The sequence below is a fragment of the Staurois parvus genome, unplaced genomic scaffold (assembly GCF_062004578.1).
Source record: "Staurois parvus isolate SC_StPar_1 unplaced genomic scaffold, SC_StPar_1.0 ptg000783l, whole genome shotgun sequence".
Classification (NCBI taxonomy): Eukaryota; Metazoa; Chordata; class Amphibia; order Anura; family Ranidae; genus Staurois; species Staurois parvus.
Window position 1 is genome coordinate 500,461 of NW_028318579.1, and position 18,148 is coordinate 518,608.

Here is an 18,148-nt window from a genome sequence, read left to right on the forward strand (position 1 = left end):
ATTTGCAAATGTTTTGATTCAATTGAACAGCTCATCTGTCCGATCCGAGTAGATCCAAGTCCAGGGGGACTCTGGTAATTCATAAATTCCAATGCGGATTGTTTCGGTTGTACTCTCTGAAGTAAGAAACAAAACATCCCATAGAGTTTAAAAGGGAGAGGCAAAACATTTGTGTATATATGATATAAAAAAAAATGTAAATACTTTTTTTTTTTTTTTTTTTTAAATATATGATCACATGATGTCTGTTCTCAGTTGCATGTACAGTAGGGTTTAGAGAGGCAGTACAGTGATATTCCCAGTGAAGAGCTGTGAATGTGGTGTGTCAGCAGAAGTCTGACCACTGGAGTACAGGCGGGATAAGCTCCCAAATAGAATGCACAGAAAACCGACCACACTGGGATGGATGTGCTCCCACAGTTAGTGTGGTCAGTTTGGAATAGGAAAGCAGTGAGACTTTATTGGATCACTAGGGATTCCACACAAAGGAAGCAATGCAAAGAGAACGGGATACTTTTTCATACAAGTACGCAGTACCACAGACACATATCAGGAATATGAAATGTTGGGGTGACATACACTTTTTTAATTGATTGTAGCCGTATTGGTGCATTTCCAGCAACACAGGTGAGCACTGTCCATGCACCTTCTCTTATTTGCACGACGGGTTCATGTACACTGCAGCTGATAAACTGACGTTCAGGATCTGTTCAGCGTTTTTTTTCATCAGCCCCTGAACTCTCCCTAATGTTTTCCTATGTTTCCATGTACACATCATCATTTACAGTCGGTTTTTTGAACGCATCAAACTTGCGCTCAGGAGTAGATTTTACCGGCATTTCAAACTGCAAACGCTTGTAAACGCGTTTGCGTTTAGAAGCATTTTTTAACTGTTCCATGCCCAGATACTGTCCAGAGCCTTTTTTCATCATCAGAAATGCATGCAAAGCATTTTCCATGTATTCAAATGGACCCGGTACACCAGCGCAGTCATTTCCAGGTTTTGCATGAAGGAAACAATGGTAGAACGCGCCGCATTATGCTCATGACGGGATCCATAGTGAATACAACCAGAAAAGACGGGTCATCTCAACACATACTGCTATCTCTGCTTCTGCTCTCTCTATTTCTCTCAAAATGTCCGATTAGTTAATTATTTACTGTTTTTCAGTGCATTCAGGGCATTTGGGAGGGTTACATAGTTAGTCTGGCTGAAAAAAGACAAAAGTCCATCCAGTTCAACCATAGAAAAAATAAAAGTTATAATCCTATACCCACAGTTGATCCAGAGGAAGGCAGAAAAAGACCAGCAAAGCACGATCCAATTTGCTCCTGCTGGGAAAAATATTTCTTCCTGATCTCTCCCCCCCCAGGCAATCGGAAGGTCTCCTAAGGTTATCTTTTAAAAACGCGGTATGCAAACGCGGCTAAACTGATGTTTTTTAACCTACGTTTTCCAGCAGTCAGTTTCCGTCATTCAAAAGTGTTTTCCAAACGCCCCGTGTACATGAGCCCTAACAGTTTCATATTCAGGACAAGTTTCGAAGGTCTCTACCCCCCTTCTTCTCAGTCCAAGCAGTACTGATACACAAAGATCAAGCAAAATGTTTGCATTTTTCTATATCTTTGCATATTCGTCATTTTGAACAGAGAAGGAAGGGGGCACACTCCCAAAAGATTGACTTAAATACTTAACCGTGCAAGTAGGAAATGTATCACCGGCGGTACCTGACTGCAATGTGGGATTAGATAAAGAAAGCCTGGCAGGTTTTTGCCCAGTGAAGATGTTCATCACAGCCCAGCTTTTTGTAAAGTGAAACGTGTACCTGACGACGTCCCCCTCCCGTGTACCCGACGACGTCCCCCTCCCGTGTACCCGACGACGTCCCCCTCCCGTGTACCCGACGACGTCCCCCTCCCGTGTACCCGACGACGTCCCCCTCCCGTGTACCCGACGACGTCCCCCTCCCGTGTACCCGACGACGTCCCCCTCCCGTGTACCCGACGACGTCCCCCTCCCGTGTACCCGACGACGTCCCCCTCCCGTGTACCCGTCGACGTCCCCCTCCCGTGTACCCGTCGACGTCCCCCTCCCGTGGACCCGTCGACGTCCCCCTCCCGTGTACCCGACGACGGCCCCCTCCCGTGTACCCGACGACGTCCCCCTCCCGTGTACCCGACGACGTCCCCCTCCCGTGTATCCGACGACGTCCCCCTCCCGTGTACCCGACGACGTCCTTCTCTCGTGTACCTGACGACGTCCCCCTCCCATGGGACTGGGGAGAAAATACTAGCCTTCACACATGGTGCAGCTCAGTCTGACAGTAAACCTTGCTGCCTGTACATTTGAGTGAAATGCCCACAGGGACTTCTTTGTCAAGTGTAAATTTCAGTGTGAAAGTACAGCTGCAGCATGAATCAGTGGCTTCTCTGTCAGTATTGGTCATTGTTTTCCTTTCTCCATGAACACTTGTGGTCTGTCTGTATTTCATAATAAAGGGCTCCACTTAGCGGCCGCTTTCATTTTAGCTGTTGAATCCAGTGTCTTCAGTACTCACTCACACTTGTTTCTTTCTTTCCAATCAGATACAGCCACAAGAGATTAGCCCTCCTCCCACAGCCAATTTGGATCGCACGAACGACAAAGTGTATGAGAATGTGACAGGCCTGGTGAAAGCTGTAATAGAAATGTCTAGTAAGATCCAGCCGGCCCCCCCTGAGGAGTATGTCCCCATGGTAAAGGTGAGCTGTGTATTTGCTGCTTTCTGCTACTAAGGGGAGGCTAGGAGCAGTGCTTTCTATGTTCCGGACCTTCGTCCCTGGATGCACAGGGCCCTAAACGCTGGTACCATTCGGTCTAGCATTATGCCCTGTCCAGCCACTGCCTGTCATAGACTCTGACAGGCTGCCTGGAGCGGAGCTGGATGCAGCACCTGTCCCTCCTGGCACTGCTCCTAGATGGCCCTTTGTGCAAGGGGCCCCATAACATGTCCATGTATACTTCTCCTATCCAAACCTGAGAACAAAATTGTAATATATTGCAGCTTAAAATCCTTGAATGTGGTGACGGTTTTCTTTTTTTCCTTTATCACCTGGGAATACTGCCGGCAACACATTCCTGTCCTAAGGTGTTAACATTCACGGCATTCTGTATATGGAGGAGCAGCAGGAAAGGAAGCATTTTAGGACTAGAAAACACCTCCCCTTCTCCTCTTCTTCATAACATAGGGAAAGGTGTTCTGTAGTGGTTGAGACTGATCACACTGCTTGAGATTATTATTTATTTCAGGTACTTCTATAACGCCATCAGTTTACGCAGCCCTTTACATATATATTGTACATTCACATCAGTCCCTAACCCTCAAGGGGTGTACAATCTAAGGTCCCTAACTCACATTCATACATACACATACCAGGGCCATTTTTGACAGAAGCCAATTAACCTACCAGCATGTCTTTGGAGTGTGGGAGGAAACCGGAGTACCCGGAAGAAACCCACGCAGGCACAGGGAGAACATGCAAACTCCAGGCAGGTGGTGCTGTGGCTGGATTTGAACCAACGACCCCAGTACTGCCAGGCGGAAGTGCTAACCATTTAGCCCCTGTGCTGCCCACACCTCAGAGTGCACATGGCACATGATAGAACTGGATTTCTGGCAGGACCGCTGGGTAAATTGTTGCACCTATAGAACAAATATAACAAAATTCTTTTAACTGTACGTTCAGCTAAGAAAGAGGGAGCAAATGAGAGTTCATTGTTAGAGTTTGCATACATTTTAAATAGAAACTTGCAGGTAAAAATCACAGAAGTCTGTTTCCTTTCCAAAAAATATATACTTTTTTTTTTTAGCTCTTGCAATGTGACTCCAAACGTGACTAGTCAGTTACCTAGAACCAGCCTCCTTGCACATCATAGCCCTCTCATCTTCTGGAAGTGTCTAATTGCTGTCTGTGCTGGACCAGCTCCTCTGTCCCTCCATTCATCTCCCTACATAACATTCCCAGGGGAGGAGTGAAGGGAGGATACTGTAGAGCCATGGTGCCCAACCTGCAGCCCATGCTGCCCTTTGATGTTTGAAGTGTGGCCCTCGGGCCCAAGCAGTCAGTAGTTGGAAGCATTGACTTGTAAAGGAACCTGCAGTAACAGTAGCAGTTTCTTGTAACATGCCCCTATTCTCTGACTTTCTCCTACAGTCTCCAACCACTCCTGTAGAACAGTCTCTGACCATTTCCTTTAGTAAGTCTTCAGTCTATGATGATTATTATTATTCAGGATTTATATAGCGCCAACAGTTTACATATATGTGGTTTTGGATATATCATGGGTTGTATTTCAGCCCTTTACACCTTGTAAGCTGACAACCACCACTAGAGTCCTCTTGTCCAAGATGGCGGCACCCAGCAGCAGTCTCAGGGCGTTAAGTTGTCTACACAAGGGAGGATTATAGCAGTAAATAACGTGCATACAATCTGTTAATTGGACATAAAATTTTAGGAGAAGATTTCTGTTGAAATGAATGGTCTCTTTAAGTTATAAGGCTCTGCCTGTCCCCGATGTCCAATATCCTGGGAGGTTTTTAGGTCAGTGAGCAAGAGAATAGTCAGCATGCTGGCCTAGTGTTGAACATTGATTATTTGCAGGTCCTGGGTCTCTCTACCACCAGTGACATATCTGCCTGGAGTCTGTATATTCACTCTGTGATGGTAATGAAGCATTGTGAATGGATCACCGACTGTATATAATAAGCTGCTTCTAATCCCTGGTGCTAGAAATCTTAACAGCCAATCAGAATTCACCCAACTGAAGTCTGGCCCAGGCAGGAGGAATTCTATTTCTTTCTTTTTTTTTTTTTTACTTGGGTATTACTGCAATTAAAAGTAAACATGAAACTCGAATACACAGATGTATGTTTATTAAGAGGAGCACCTAAATAGTAACATGGACCTATGCTGTTTATCCACAGGGGGTGGGGCTGGCATTGCGCACTTTGCTGGCTACGGTTGATGAGACCATTCCTGTTCTTCCTGCGAGTACACACAGAGAGGTGAGTGGTGATCTCAGTATCATATATTCAGTGGCCTCTTCATTGTATACCCCTGACCAGTACTGGGTAGTCTTCAGAACAGGGGCGGACTGACCATTTGGAAACTCGGGCACTGCCCGGGGGCCCCATGAGATGCCCTTGGTACCTTTTTCATAGGCTTTTTTGAGTTTGGGCGAGGACACGGGTCCCATGTTCCCCATGAGATGCCCCTGGTACCTTTTTCATAGGCTTTTTTTGAGTTTGGGCAAGGACACAGGGGCCCCATGATCCCCTATTGCCCGGGGGCCCCATGAGTTGTCAGTCCGCCCCTGCTTCAGAACAGCTTAATTTCTTACTGGATTTCTGCCATTAATTCGGTTTGGTTTGTTCAGACTAGTTGGCATCTCTTAAGCTGGGCATAACTGCATAGAATTTTCTCTGATTCCTGTAGAATTGGAATTCATTCTGTGGGTGGTCTTGTCGGCAACACTAGGATCAGCAAAATTTTTTTCTATTAACCCCTCGCCCTCCAGAGGGTTTACCTTCCTTCCTGACCAGGCCATTTTTTGCGATACGGCGCTGCGTTACTTTAACTGACAATTGCACGGTCATGCAACGCTGCACCCAAATGAAATTTATGTCCTTTTTTTTTTCTGCACAAATAGAGCTTTCTTTCAGTGGCATTTGATCGTCTGTGCGTTTTTTATTTTTTGTGCTATAAACAAAAATAGACCGACAATTTTGAAAAAAAAAAAACTATATTTTTGACTTTTTACTATTAAACATGTCCAGTAAAAAAAAATTAAAAATCAAATTTCTTCATAAATTTAGGCCAAAATGTATTCTGCTCCATGTCTTTGCTAAAAAAAAAAAACAATCACAATATGTGTAAATTAATTGGTTTCTTGAAAGTTATAGCATTTATAAATAGGGGTATAGATACTGGAATGTTTATAACTAGTAGTGGCGGCGATCAGCGACTTATAGCAGGACTGCAGCGGGCATTTTGACACTGGGGGGGAATAAAAGCACTGACACTGTACTAATGGCACTAGGCATTCTGACACTGGGGGGAAAACTGCCGCACTGCCACCCCCAAGTAACACCAATACAGTGATCAGTACTAATAAAAAGCACTGACACTGTACTGATGGCACTAGGCATTCTGACACTGGGGGGTAACTGCCGCACTGCCACCCCCAAGTAACACCAATACAGTGATCAGTACTAATAAAAAGCACTGACACTGTACTAATGGCACTAGACAGGAAGGGGTTAATGTGGAGCAATCAAAGGGTTAACTGTGCTGTTTTACTATGGGGGCTATGTGTGTTTCACTGTAAGCACACTGCTTTGTATGGCTGTGCTATGCAGAGCTATATAAAGCAGTGTACAGGAGCTGACAGCGGAGAGATCTGTATTGTTTACATACAGGTCTCTACCCCATCAGAAATCATCGGCCAGGACCTGGTGATTGATAGCCGAGGCTGTGAATGGCGGCACGGGTAGGGTGCACGCTCCTCCCCCTCTAACCGGAACTGCAAAATCATGCATATATATATATATATGTGTGTGATTTTGTGCACCCCTGCCACCCTGTTGCAGTATTTCTGCTATAGGGCAGCATGGAAGTGGAGGCACTGTTGTCAGATGCAGGCACTGTTCAGGTGTTCTGACAGCCGGTTGCACTGACAGGCTGGATACAATGGAGGAATCTATTAGATATCTCTGCTTTAGCCAGCAGGTTGAGCCAAAGAAATCACTGGCTGTATTTCCAGCTTGTAGGCCATACACATACCCTGATTCACCTCACCCCAAAGGATACATTCTTTTTCCACCAAAATCAGACCTTTCCATCTGTGTATTATTCCCTTGACTTTGACCGCACGCAGATTAGCAACCTCACAGAACTGGACTTTTTGGGGCCACAGCATACCTGTCTTTCCACTGGGAACATGGCGCGCTCCCAGCACAAAGAACGGGACCCGGGGCTCTCAATGACACCCCATTCTAACGATCAGGACCCAGAACTCCCGATTCTAGGTCACCTGATCACTGTGATAGTCTCTGATTGGCTATTCACTGTGAAGCCTGCCCACCTCTGAATGGAGGAGAGAGATACATGGTATCATTATATAACAGTAAGTATCCTCCTGCGCTTAATGCGGAAGATTTTCCCGGCAATGATGGCCAAATCGGACGATCGTTTTAACAATAAAAAAATCTGCGCATGAGCTGTGACTTGAAAGGGACAGAAGTTATGGGGTGAACTTTATGATTTAGTCGGACAATTTTTTTTTTTTATTCGTTGGTGATAACGTCGAACGAACGACCGATTTTTTCATTTATCGTTCGAAAAATCGGCCGATGTTCGACCCGTCTATGGCCTGCATAAGTTGCAGTTTGGTGATATGCTGTCTGCCAGTTTCTGTGCAGGTGTATATAATAAAGTGGCCACTGTGTGTACATGTGTTACGTAATGTATGCTTGTTGTATTATAGTCAGTATGTCACTTACTGTTATATAGTATTTTGCTTAGGTGTAGTATTGTAATCCTGGAAGTATAGATGTAGAAATATTGCCAAACGTATTGGGCCCGCCCTCCAAATCATGTGATTCAGGTGTTCCAATCCCCTCCATGGACACAGGTGCCCCTAGGCATGCAGACTGCTTCTACAAACATTGGTGAAAGAATGGGTCGCTCTCAGGAGCTCAGTGACTCCAAGCGTGGTCCCGTGATAGGTTGTCACCTGTGCAATAAGTCCATCCGTGACATTTCCTGGCTACTAAATATTCCACGCTCAACTGTTAGTGGGATTATAACAAAGTGGAAGCAACTGGGAACAACAGCAACTCAGCCACCAAGTGGTAGGCCACGTCACATGACAGGGCGGGGTTAGCGCATGCTGAAGCGCTCAGTGCGCAGAAGTCACCAACTATCTGCAGAGTCAATAGCTAAAGATCTCCAAACTTGGTGTGGCCTTCAGATGAGCCCAACAACAGTGCGTAGAGAGCTTCATGGAATGGGTTTCCATGGCCGAGCAGCTGCATCCAAGCCTTCCATCACTAAGTGCAATGCAAAGCTTCGGATGCTGTGGTATAAAGCACGCCGCCACTGGACTCTAGAGCAGCGGAGACGTGTTCTCTGGAGTGACAAATCACGCTTCTCTGGCAATCTGGTGGATGTGTCTGGGTTTGGCAGTTGCCAGGAGAATGGTACTTGCCTGACTGCATTGTACCAAGTGTAAAGTTTGGTGGAGGGGGGATTATGGTGTGGGGATGTTTTTCAGTGGTTGGACTTGGCCCCCTAGTTCCAGTGAAGGGAACTCTTAAGGCATCAGCATACCAAGACATTTTGGACAATTTCATGCTCCCAACTTTGTGGGAAGAGTTTGGGGATGGCCCCTTCCTGTTCCAACATGACTGCGCACCAGTGCACAAAGCAAGGTCCATAAATACATGGAGGAGCCAGTTTGGGGTGGAGGAACTTCACTGACCTGCACAGAGTCCTGACCTCAAACCCATAGAACACCTTTGGGATGAATTAGAGCGGAGACTGTGAGCCAGGCCTCCTCCCCCGACATCAGTGCCTGGCCTCACAAATGTGCTTCTGGAAGAATGGTCCAACCTTCCCATAGACACCCTCCTAAACCTTGTGGACGGCCTTCCCAGAAGAGTTGAATCTGTTATAGCTGCAAAGGGCGGGGCCAACTCAATATAGAACCCTACGGACTAAGACTGGGGGGCCATTAAAGGTCATGTGCGTGGAAAGGCAGGCCGACCAATACTTTTGGCAATATAGTGTAGATTTGTCTGCTGTCCTGATATTTGAGAAGGCATATCAGGGCACATTTATAAAGCAATGAATGTGATGTTCATTGCGGGTGCGTTTTCCTAATGTATGCGTTTTTAAATTACAGTGACGGATTCATGTGCAGGAAATGTTTGATGAATATCACTTTTACTGCTTTTCAGAAATGCCCATAAAGATAATATTGAATTTATTTACATAGCTATTAAAACACGAACTACAGTCCCTCAGGTGTAAATTGTAATCCTCTATGACAGGTTCTGATATGCTTCGCTCACAATGATAGAAAACAATGCCAAAAATGACCAATCACTGTTGAGCTTTTTTTTTTTTTTTTTGTCAGCAAATCTGTTGGGCTTTTTAACCATTAGCCGCCTGGCCAATGGCCATTTGGCGGCTTTAAAAGTGCTTCGGCATTCCGGGTGCACGTCATTTGGCGTGCTCCCGCACATGCGCTAATGAAGAGCCGCGCAGCGGCGCGATCTGTCACCGGCCGTGTACCTCGGACACAGCCGATGACAGATCTGAGTACCGGCCCCCGTTGCTGGTACCACGTGACCTGCTGTGACCAATCACAGCAGGTCACATGACAGTTGTATACAATGGATGGCTTCATTCATGCCATCCATTGTATACTAGTGCCTAGCTGTGAATGGTCACAGCTAATCACATGCACATGTCATGTGATTAGCTGTGGCCAAATCACAGCTAAGCACAAAAAAAAAAAAAAAATCTGAATGAATCGATTTCATTCAGGTAAATGCTTGCTTATAGCAAAGTAATTCTTTGCTATAAGCAAATTGTGTAAAAAAAAAAAAATACTGATCACTTCCCCAAAGTAGTACAATGTTACTATGGTAACATTGTACTACTTTGGTCATAATAAAATATGAAAAAAAAATCTTCAAAAAAAATATATATATATATAAATTTTTTTTTTTCATACTGTCACCAGTCAGTGTCCCTGTTCACCGCCATGCCAATAATATGATGACGCTGTACTGCACTGGTGACCGTATGTAAAAAAAAAAAAAAATTTGGAAAATAATTTTTTTAATTTTTTCATTTTCCGAAAAATTATGACAAAAAAAATACAACTTCAAAAAACTCGCCATTCCTCTTATGAAGTACGTCGGACTGTCTACTTTACAAAAAGGGGTCATTTGGGGGATATCTGTACTATCCTGACATTTGGGGGATATCTGTACTGTTCTGACATTTGGGGGATATCTGTACCGTTCTGACATTTGGGGATATCTGTCCTGTCCTGACATTTGGGGGATATCTGTCCTGTCCTGACATTTGGGGGATATCTGTCCTGTCCTGACATTTGGGGGATATCTGTACTGTCCTGACATTTGGGGATATCTGTACTGTTCTGACATTTGGGGGATATCTGTCCTGTCCTGACATTTGGGGGATATCTGTACTATTCTGACATTCTTGGACCTCAAGAAATTAGATTGGCTGTCAGTACTTCAGGATTGATCAATATTCAGATCTATACCATAGTTTGTGAACTCTATAACTTTCCTACAAACTAAATAATACATCCTAATTTGGGTTATTTTCACCAAAGACATGTAGCAGAATACATCTCGGCCTAAATTTATGAAGAACAATTATTTATTTGTAAACTTTTATAACAGAAACAAAGAAAAACTTGTTTTTTTTTTTCAACATTTTTGGTCTTTTTTTGTTAATTTAGCAAAAGATAAAAACCCCAGCGATGATTAAATATCACCAAAAGAAAGCTCTAGTTGTGTGAAGAAAATGATAAAATTTTAGTTTGGGTACAATGTTGTATGACCGCGCAATTGTCATTCAAAGTGTGAGAGCGCTGAAACGTGAAAAATGGCCTGGGCAGGAAGGGGGTAAAAGTGCCCGGTATGGAAATGGTTAAATCTAATCAGTCCCTGGTCCTCTGCTGTCGGGTAGCTTGCCTCATTGCAGACTGCATGCTGGTGTCTCTATAACAGGCATGTCATAGTAAAGGGAAGGCGGCCAAATTAAGTGGCATAAGATACGTCTACACCCGCTTAACCACTTGAGGATAATGAATGAAAGAGCTGCATCCTAGCAAAAAGAAACTTCAACAAGTTGTTTAGAACTCATCTCTTACAACCAACTTCTCTTCCCCGTCTCTGTTACCTGCAATTTCCACAAGTCAAAATGAGAAGCGGGAATTGCTTTATATTAGACAGCTGGAATGGCTGTCATTATACAACCTACATAGTCTGCAAGTGTCAATGACAAAATACGATGAATCAATGTATTGTTTCATTGTATTTACTAGATGAAAAGTGTGACTTTAGATCTACATATCACTTCACTTCATGAAAACTTGTGGGTTTTTATTTCAATAGCATGAGAATCTTCCAGACCATTGGGAGTAAGGATTTCCCTGACTCCAGGTCTGGACTTGTCACTCACCATGCCAGGTTAAGCCTGGTTTTGCAGGTCCGGTAGATATGACTGAGCTCTCTTGTCCCATGAAACCAGAATGTTGAGTGTGATGGCCTGGATTGGAATTAGGCAGATGGAATTTGCCTTCGAAGAGGCCACCCTTAAGTCTAGAATCCTAATTATTATTATTATACAGGATTTATATAGCGCCAACAGTTTGCTCAGCGCTTTACAATATAACGGGAGACAATACAGCAACAATACAGTTCAATACAAGAGGGATAGGAGCTTACAATCTAGGAGGGAGGGGCTAGTGGTACAAAAGGTAGTAACTGTGGGGGATGGACTGGTTGGAAGAGTAGAGGATTCCAGTATTAGCTGAGGGCAGGATAGGCTTCCCTGAAGAGAGAGGTTTTCAGAGAATGCCTAAAAGTGAGCAGAGTAGGTGATAGTCTAATTGGGGTAGAGAGTTCCAGAGGATGGGGGAAGCTCTGGAAAAGTCCTGGAGACGAGCATGGGAGGAGGAGAAAAGGGAGCTAGAGAGTAGGTCGTCTTGCAAGGACGGTTTGGGTGATATTTAGAGACAAGATCGGTGATGTAATTTGGGGCACAGTTATAAATGGCTTTATATGGTATTGTTAATGTTTTGAATTTTATCCATTGGGCAATTGGAAGCCAGTGGAGGGATTGGCAGAGAGGGATGGAGGACACTGAGTGGAGGCCAGTGGAGGGATTGGCAGAGAGGGATGGAGGACACTGAGTGGAGGCCAGTGGAGGGATTGGCAGAGAGGGGTGGCAGATACAGAACGGTTAGTAAGGTGGATGAGTCTGGCAGCAGCATTCATGATAGACTGAAGAGGGGATAGCCTGCGATGAGGTCGGCCAATGAGGAGGGAGTTACAATAGTCAAGGTGAGATATAACCAGGGAGTGAATAAGTTGCTTAGTAGTTTCCGAGGTTAGGAACGGGTGTATCTTGGAGATGTTGCGGAGGTGAAGTCTACAAGATTTGGACAGTGATTGGATTTGGGGCTGAAAGGACAGATGGGAGTCTAGGATTACACTTAGTACCCTGGCATGAGGGGAGGGACTGATGATTGTGTTATTGATCTTGATGGAGAAGTCAGGGGAGGGGGCACGGGCTGGGGGGAATACTAAGAGGTCAGATTTTATTCTTCCTATTAACCCTAATCATCTCTAATTTGCTCCTTCTTCCCCTTATCCTCTTAGCTATTTTTAATTCTGTCGTAGTTTTTTTTTTGGTTGTTTTTTTTACAATTACTATTTTTTTTTCTTTCATTTTATTTTTTTTAAATGTATTTTTAGCTGGAGATTTTTATGGGAACAATACCGGGAGATAATTATCAGGCAGTGCTAGCATGTAGTCAACTAGTATGCAACTTCAGAAATGAGATACATAATAGTTGGCAAAAAAATCTCAAGAATTTAGCTACAAAAAAGCAGGTAAATGTGGTTAGGATTCAAACCGGCAACATGGCACAATATTGTAGAATAAACTGTATTATTTTTATTAATAGTAGAACTATTGTTATTGCCAAATAAATAGTCCTTGGCCCTGGTTTGGTCTGTAAACTGTTGAAGGAATGAGAGCTGTAGTGGTCCAAAGAATATAAAAGCTGAAATTTTTTTTCTTTGTGGGGAGATAGAGTAGGAAATATGTAAAATTTGTCACAATGTCTGCAACCGTTAGGGAGATTTTCCTTTGCTTCCTGTCCCAGAGACACAACTGGAAGTGAGGGAAATCCTCTCAGACAATTGTCACAGTAACAATGGTCACGGATACCAAAACATTTTTTTATACAGTCATGGCCGAAATTGTTGGCACCCTTGATATTTTTCCTGAAAATCAAGTATTTCACACAAAAAAGGTATTGCATTAACACATGTTTTGCTATACACATGTTTATTCCCTTTGTATGTATTGGAACAAATATAAAACAGAGGCAGAAAAGCAAATATGACATAATGTCACACAAAACCCCAAAAATGGGCTGGACAAAAGTATTGGCACCCTTAACTTAATATTTGGTTGCACACCCTTTGGAAAACATAACTGAAATCAGTCGCTTCCTATAACCATCAATAAGCTTCTGACACCTCTCACCCGGAATTTTGGACCACTCTTCCTTTGCAAACAGCTCCAGGTCTCTCTTATTGGAAGGACACCTTTTCCCAACAGCAATTTTAAGATCTCTCCACAGGTGTTCAATGGGATTTAGATCTGGGCTCATTGCTGGCCACTTCAGAACTCTCCAGCGCTTCTTTGCCATCCATTTCTGAGTGCTTTTTGACGTATGTTTGGGGTCATTGTCCTGCTGGAAGACCCAGGATCTTGGACGCAAACCCAGCTTTCTGACACTGGGCCCTACAGTGCGACCCAAAATCCTTTGGTAATCCTCAGATTTCATGATGCCTTGCACACAGTCAAGGCACCCAGTGCCAGAGGCAGCAAAACAACCCCAAAACATCATTGAACCTCCACCATATTTTACCGTAGGTACTGTGTTTTGTTCTTTGTAGGCCTCATTCCGTTTTCGGTAAACAGTAGAATGATGTGCTTTACCGAAAAGCTCTATCTTGGTCTCATCTGTCCACAAGACGTTTTCCCAGAAGGCTTTTGGCTTACTCAAGTACATTTTGGCAAACTGTAGTCTTGCTTTTTTATGTCTCTGTGTCAGCAGTGGGGTCCTCCTGGGTCTCCTGCCATAGCGTTTCATTTCATTTAAATGTCGACGGATAGTTCGCGCTGACACTGATGCTCCCTGAGCCTGCAGGACAGCTTGAATGTCTTTGGAACATGTTTGGGGCTGCTTATCCACCATCCGGACTATTCTGCGTTGCAATCTTTCATCAATTTTCCTCATCCGTCCACGACCAGGGAGATTAGCTACAGTGCCATGGGTTGCAAACTTCTTGATAATGTTGCGCACTGTGGACAAAGGCAAATCTAGTTCTCTGGAGATGGACTTGTAACCTTGAGATTGTTGATATTTTGCCACAATTTTGGTTCTCAGGTCCTCAGACAGTTCTCGTCTCCTCTTTCTGTTGTCCATGCTTAGTGTGGCACAGACAGACACACAATGCAAAGGTTAAGTGAACGTCTCTCCTTTTTATCTGCTTTCAGGTGTGATTTCTATATTGCCCACACCTGTTACTTGCCCCAGGTGAGTTTACAGGAGCATCACATGCTTGTAACATTCTTATTTATCCGCAGTTGTGAAAGGGTGCCAATACTTTTGTCCAGCCCATTTTTGGAGGTTTGTGTGACATTATGTCGAATTTGCTTTCTTTCCTCCCTTTTTTTGTTTTGTCCCAATACACACAAAGGGAATAAACATGTGTATAGCAAAACATGTGTTAATGCAATACGTTTCGTGAGAAATACATGATTTCCTGGAGAAATATCAAGGGTGCCAACAATTTCGGCCATGACTGTATATACATACACACACAAAGAAAATGTCAAATAAATACAATTATTTATATATATATATATATATATATATATATAAAATTGTATTTATGTTACTTTTTGTGTGTGTGTGTGTATATATGTGTGTATATATATATATATATATGTATATGTGTATGTGTGTGTGTATATATATATATATATATCTGTGTGTGTGTGTATGTATGTATATATATATATATGTGTGTGTGTGTGTATGTATATATATACATATGTGTGTGTGTGTGTATGTATGTGTGTATGTATATATATATATATATATATATATATATATGTGTGTGTTATGTATATATGCACTCTGATACATGCTTTAATAATATTTGCAACAAACACATATTTAACTCAGAAATAACATTTCCAGCTTTTTTAACTTTTTCTGACCTAATAAGCTGCACAAACTATTTAAAGTGGAACTTTAGTCCTGGAGGAATTTTTTTTTTCCACAAATATCCCCCTTAGTTTATCTTTTTTTTTTGTAGAAATTCACTTTGATTCACTCGCACTGTTTTTTTGGCTTTCAGATTGAAATGGCACAGAAGCTGCTCAACTCTGACCTGGCAGAGCTCATCAACAAAATGAAGCTGGCACAGCAGTACGTCATGACCAGCCTCCAGCAGGAGTACAAAAAGCAGATGCTAACCGCCGCACATGCACTGGCCGTGGACGCCAAGAACTTGCTAGACGTCATTGACCAGGCCCGGCTAAAAATGATCGCGCAGTCGCGGCCACACTAAGCATTTGAGCACAGACTCCTGTTAACGCCTCTGTCTAACACGTTTTCCTTTTGGGATCATGTCTAGCCTTCCACCAGCAGCCTCGCTGTCAGCAGGCGGCCATGCCTCCGGGGCAGGAAACGCGCCAGTTGGCGCCACGCGCAGTTTCAACCTCTTTCCGTCACAGCTGTCAAGGGCTGAGGGTGCCGCTGCCGCGGGTCTCTGTATGTGTCAGTCACCGGGAGGAACGTTGGCACAGGACTTTGCTGGATCGAGAATGACCAGAGTCCAGGTGCAGATCAGCGGAGGATAAGGCTCGGCGATATCCGTAAAAATCCACAGCATCCGTCAATCCCGGCGGCTGCTGCAGCTAGAATATCTTCCTGTTCTGGGTTTTCTTTTTTCTTTTTTTTTTTTTCTTTTTTTTTTTACATTTCTGCTGTCCAGTATGCTACAAAGAAGTTCTATTTTCAAGACTTAATCTATTGAGACTTCAGATGGATCGTTGCTGTTCAGTCCCTTTTATTTTTCACCCCTGTGGATGTGTGAAACCTTTGATCGAACACTCAGTGTGAATCCTGTATGTCTTACATTTCTTTTTCCTTTTTTTTTTCCTTTTTTTTTTTTTTAATTTTCCCCTCCACCAGCATAAAGTGCCAGTTTTTTTTTTTTCTTTAGGAGGTGGATTTTTGTTTTTTGTTTTTTTTTTTTTTTTGTGTTTTTATATAAACGCGCGCTGCTAACTCACAAAAAACGTGCGTATAAGACGGGCATGGATGATCGGTAACCCTCCGCCTGAGGATCCACAACTCCCAGCATGCCTAAAGGCTGACAGGCCATGCTGGAACTTGTGCTTCCTCAAAAAGACAGGGTTCTCCGTGCCTGGTGTAGAAAGATCCAGAGCCATTAAATATTCCCATTTTTTTATAAATATATATATATATCTGTAATTTATAAATAAATCTTAAGGCTGTGCTAACATTTTAAATGCAGCTTTCTTGTGCACTGTCTTGCCTGTTCCATCCCATGTTTTGTTTTTCGTTTTGTTTTGTTTTTGTCACAGCTTTACTACCCTAATAAATTATCAGACCACGACCATGCTATAAGACCTATTCCCTCCCGCGGGTTTGCCAGGGGAATAGAATTGATTCTCAGGAAGAATATAAAGAACTCGTACAGAGCATTTCGGCTATTAAAGAATTAGGCGGTTTGTTAAAAAAAAAAAAAAAACAACAATCGCTGGAATAGACAACTTGTTTCCTTAATGGTTTCAGCAGAAAAAGATAAAGACTTGACCCTCCGGATCAGTGTGAATAGTGGAGCATCTGGGAAATCGATAAGCTCTTAAAGATCATTCAGTTATTAAAGGATTTGAATATATTGCTGGTTTCCTTGGAGTTGTGTTTGCAGATGCTATTATTAACGGCTCTTCATTTAAAGAGCAGAATACCGTAACCCGTGAGCAACCAGAATTTACTGTTCACACCTTGGCATTGATTTATTGAACAAGCTTGGGTAAAAATGAATCAGCGCGAAGTTACTAGAATAGTTTGTGGAAGGGTTGGAATGCTACAGGCCTTTATGTCGGTGTCCACACTGGGGAGATTTTCCTTCATTTCCTGTACTCAAGACTGGTGATGGAGCATATCCCTGTAGACACAAAGCGATAAAAAGAGATCCTGGCTTCCTCACCATGTTAAAAAAATAAGTGAATTTATCCTTCCTGCCCCCTTCCCCTGACCTGACCTAACCCACACTCCCTCTCCACAGATGCATGCTTACCTTGATGAGACAGCTGTGGCTCCGTTGTTTGTGCATTCAATGCAGTAAGTCTTCAACGTCCTGGCAGCGCCTGCAAATTACAGCTCCATAGACTTTTACAGGACACAGCCTCATAGACTTCTTTGAGAGCTTCTCTGACCTTGGGACACAGCTCTGTAGACTTCTTCAGGTCTGTTTCAGGCCTCAGGATACAGCCTCATAGACTTCTTTAGGAGCATCACTGACCTTGGGACACAGCTCTGTAGACTTCTTCAGGTCTGCCTCAGGACACAGCCTCATAGACTTCTTTGAGAGCTTCTCTGACCTCGGGACACAGCTCTCTAGACTTCTTCAGGTCTGTCTCAGGCCTCAGGACATAGCCTCATAGACTTCTTTGAGAGCTTCTCTGACCTCGGGACACAGCTCTGTAGACTTCTTCAGGTCTGTCTCAGGACACAGCCTCATAGACTTCTTTAGGAGCGTCACTGGCCTCAGGACACAGCTCCGTAGACTTCTTCAGGTCTGTCTCAGGCCTCAGCCTCATAGACTTCTTGGAGAGCTTCCCTGACCTCAGGACACAGCTCTCTAGACTTCTTCAGGTCTGTCTCAGGCCTCAGGACACAGCCTCATAGACTTCTTTGAGAGCTTCTCTGACCTCTGGACACAGCTTTATAGACTTCTTCAGGTCTGGCCTCAGGATACAGCCTCATAGTCTTCTTTAGGAGAGTCACTGACCTTGGGACACAGCTCTGTAGACTTCTTCAGGTCTGTCTCAGGCCTCAAGACACAGCCTCATCGACTTCCTTGGGATCGTCTCTAACCTCAGGACACAGCCCCAAAGAATTATTTGAGATTGTCTCTGACCTCGGGACACAGCTCCTCAGACCTCTTCAGGTCTGTCTCTAGCCTCAGGACACAGCCCCATTTAAATCTTTGGTAAA

The 18,148-nt window shown here is 43.7% G+C and overlaps 1 protein-coding gene across 16 annotated transcripts in view; it reads left to right on the plus strand.

Annotated features, from left to right (window-relative positions):
- PTK2 (protein tyrosine kinase 2) overlaps nt 1–16,826 on the plus strand; it is a 473,957-nt gene extending 457,131 nt beyond the window's left edge. For all 16 annotated transcript variants that reach the window (XM_089654639.1, XM_089654641.1, XM_089654642.1 and 13 more), the window contains 3 exons: nt 2,587–2,742; nt 4,965–5,045; nt 15,255–16,826. In XM_089654639.1, the coding sequence (XP_089510765.1) occupies nt 2,587–2,742; nt 4,965–5,045; nt 15,255–15,467 (450 nt within the window). In that variant the 3' untranslated portion in view covers nt 15,468–16,826. The remainder of the gene's footprint in view (nt 1–2,586; nt 2,743–4,964; nt 5,046–15,254) is intronic.
- The last annotated feature ends 1,322 nt before the right edge of the window (nt 16,827–18,148 follow it).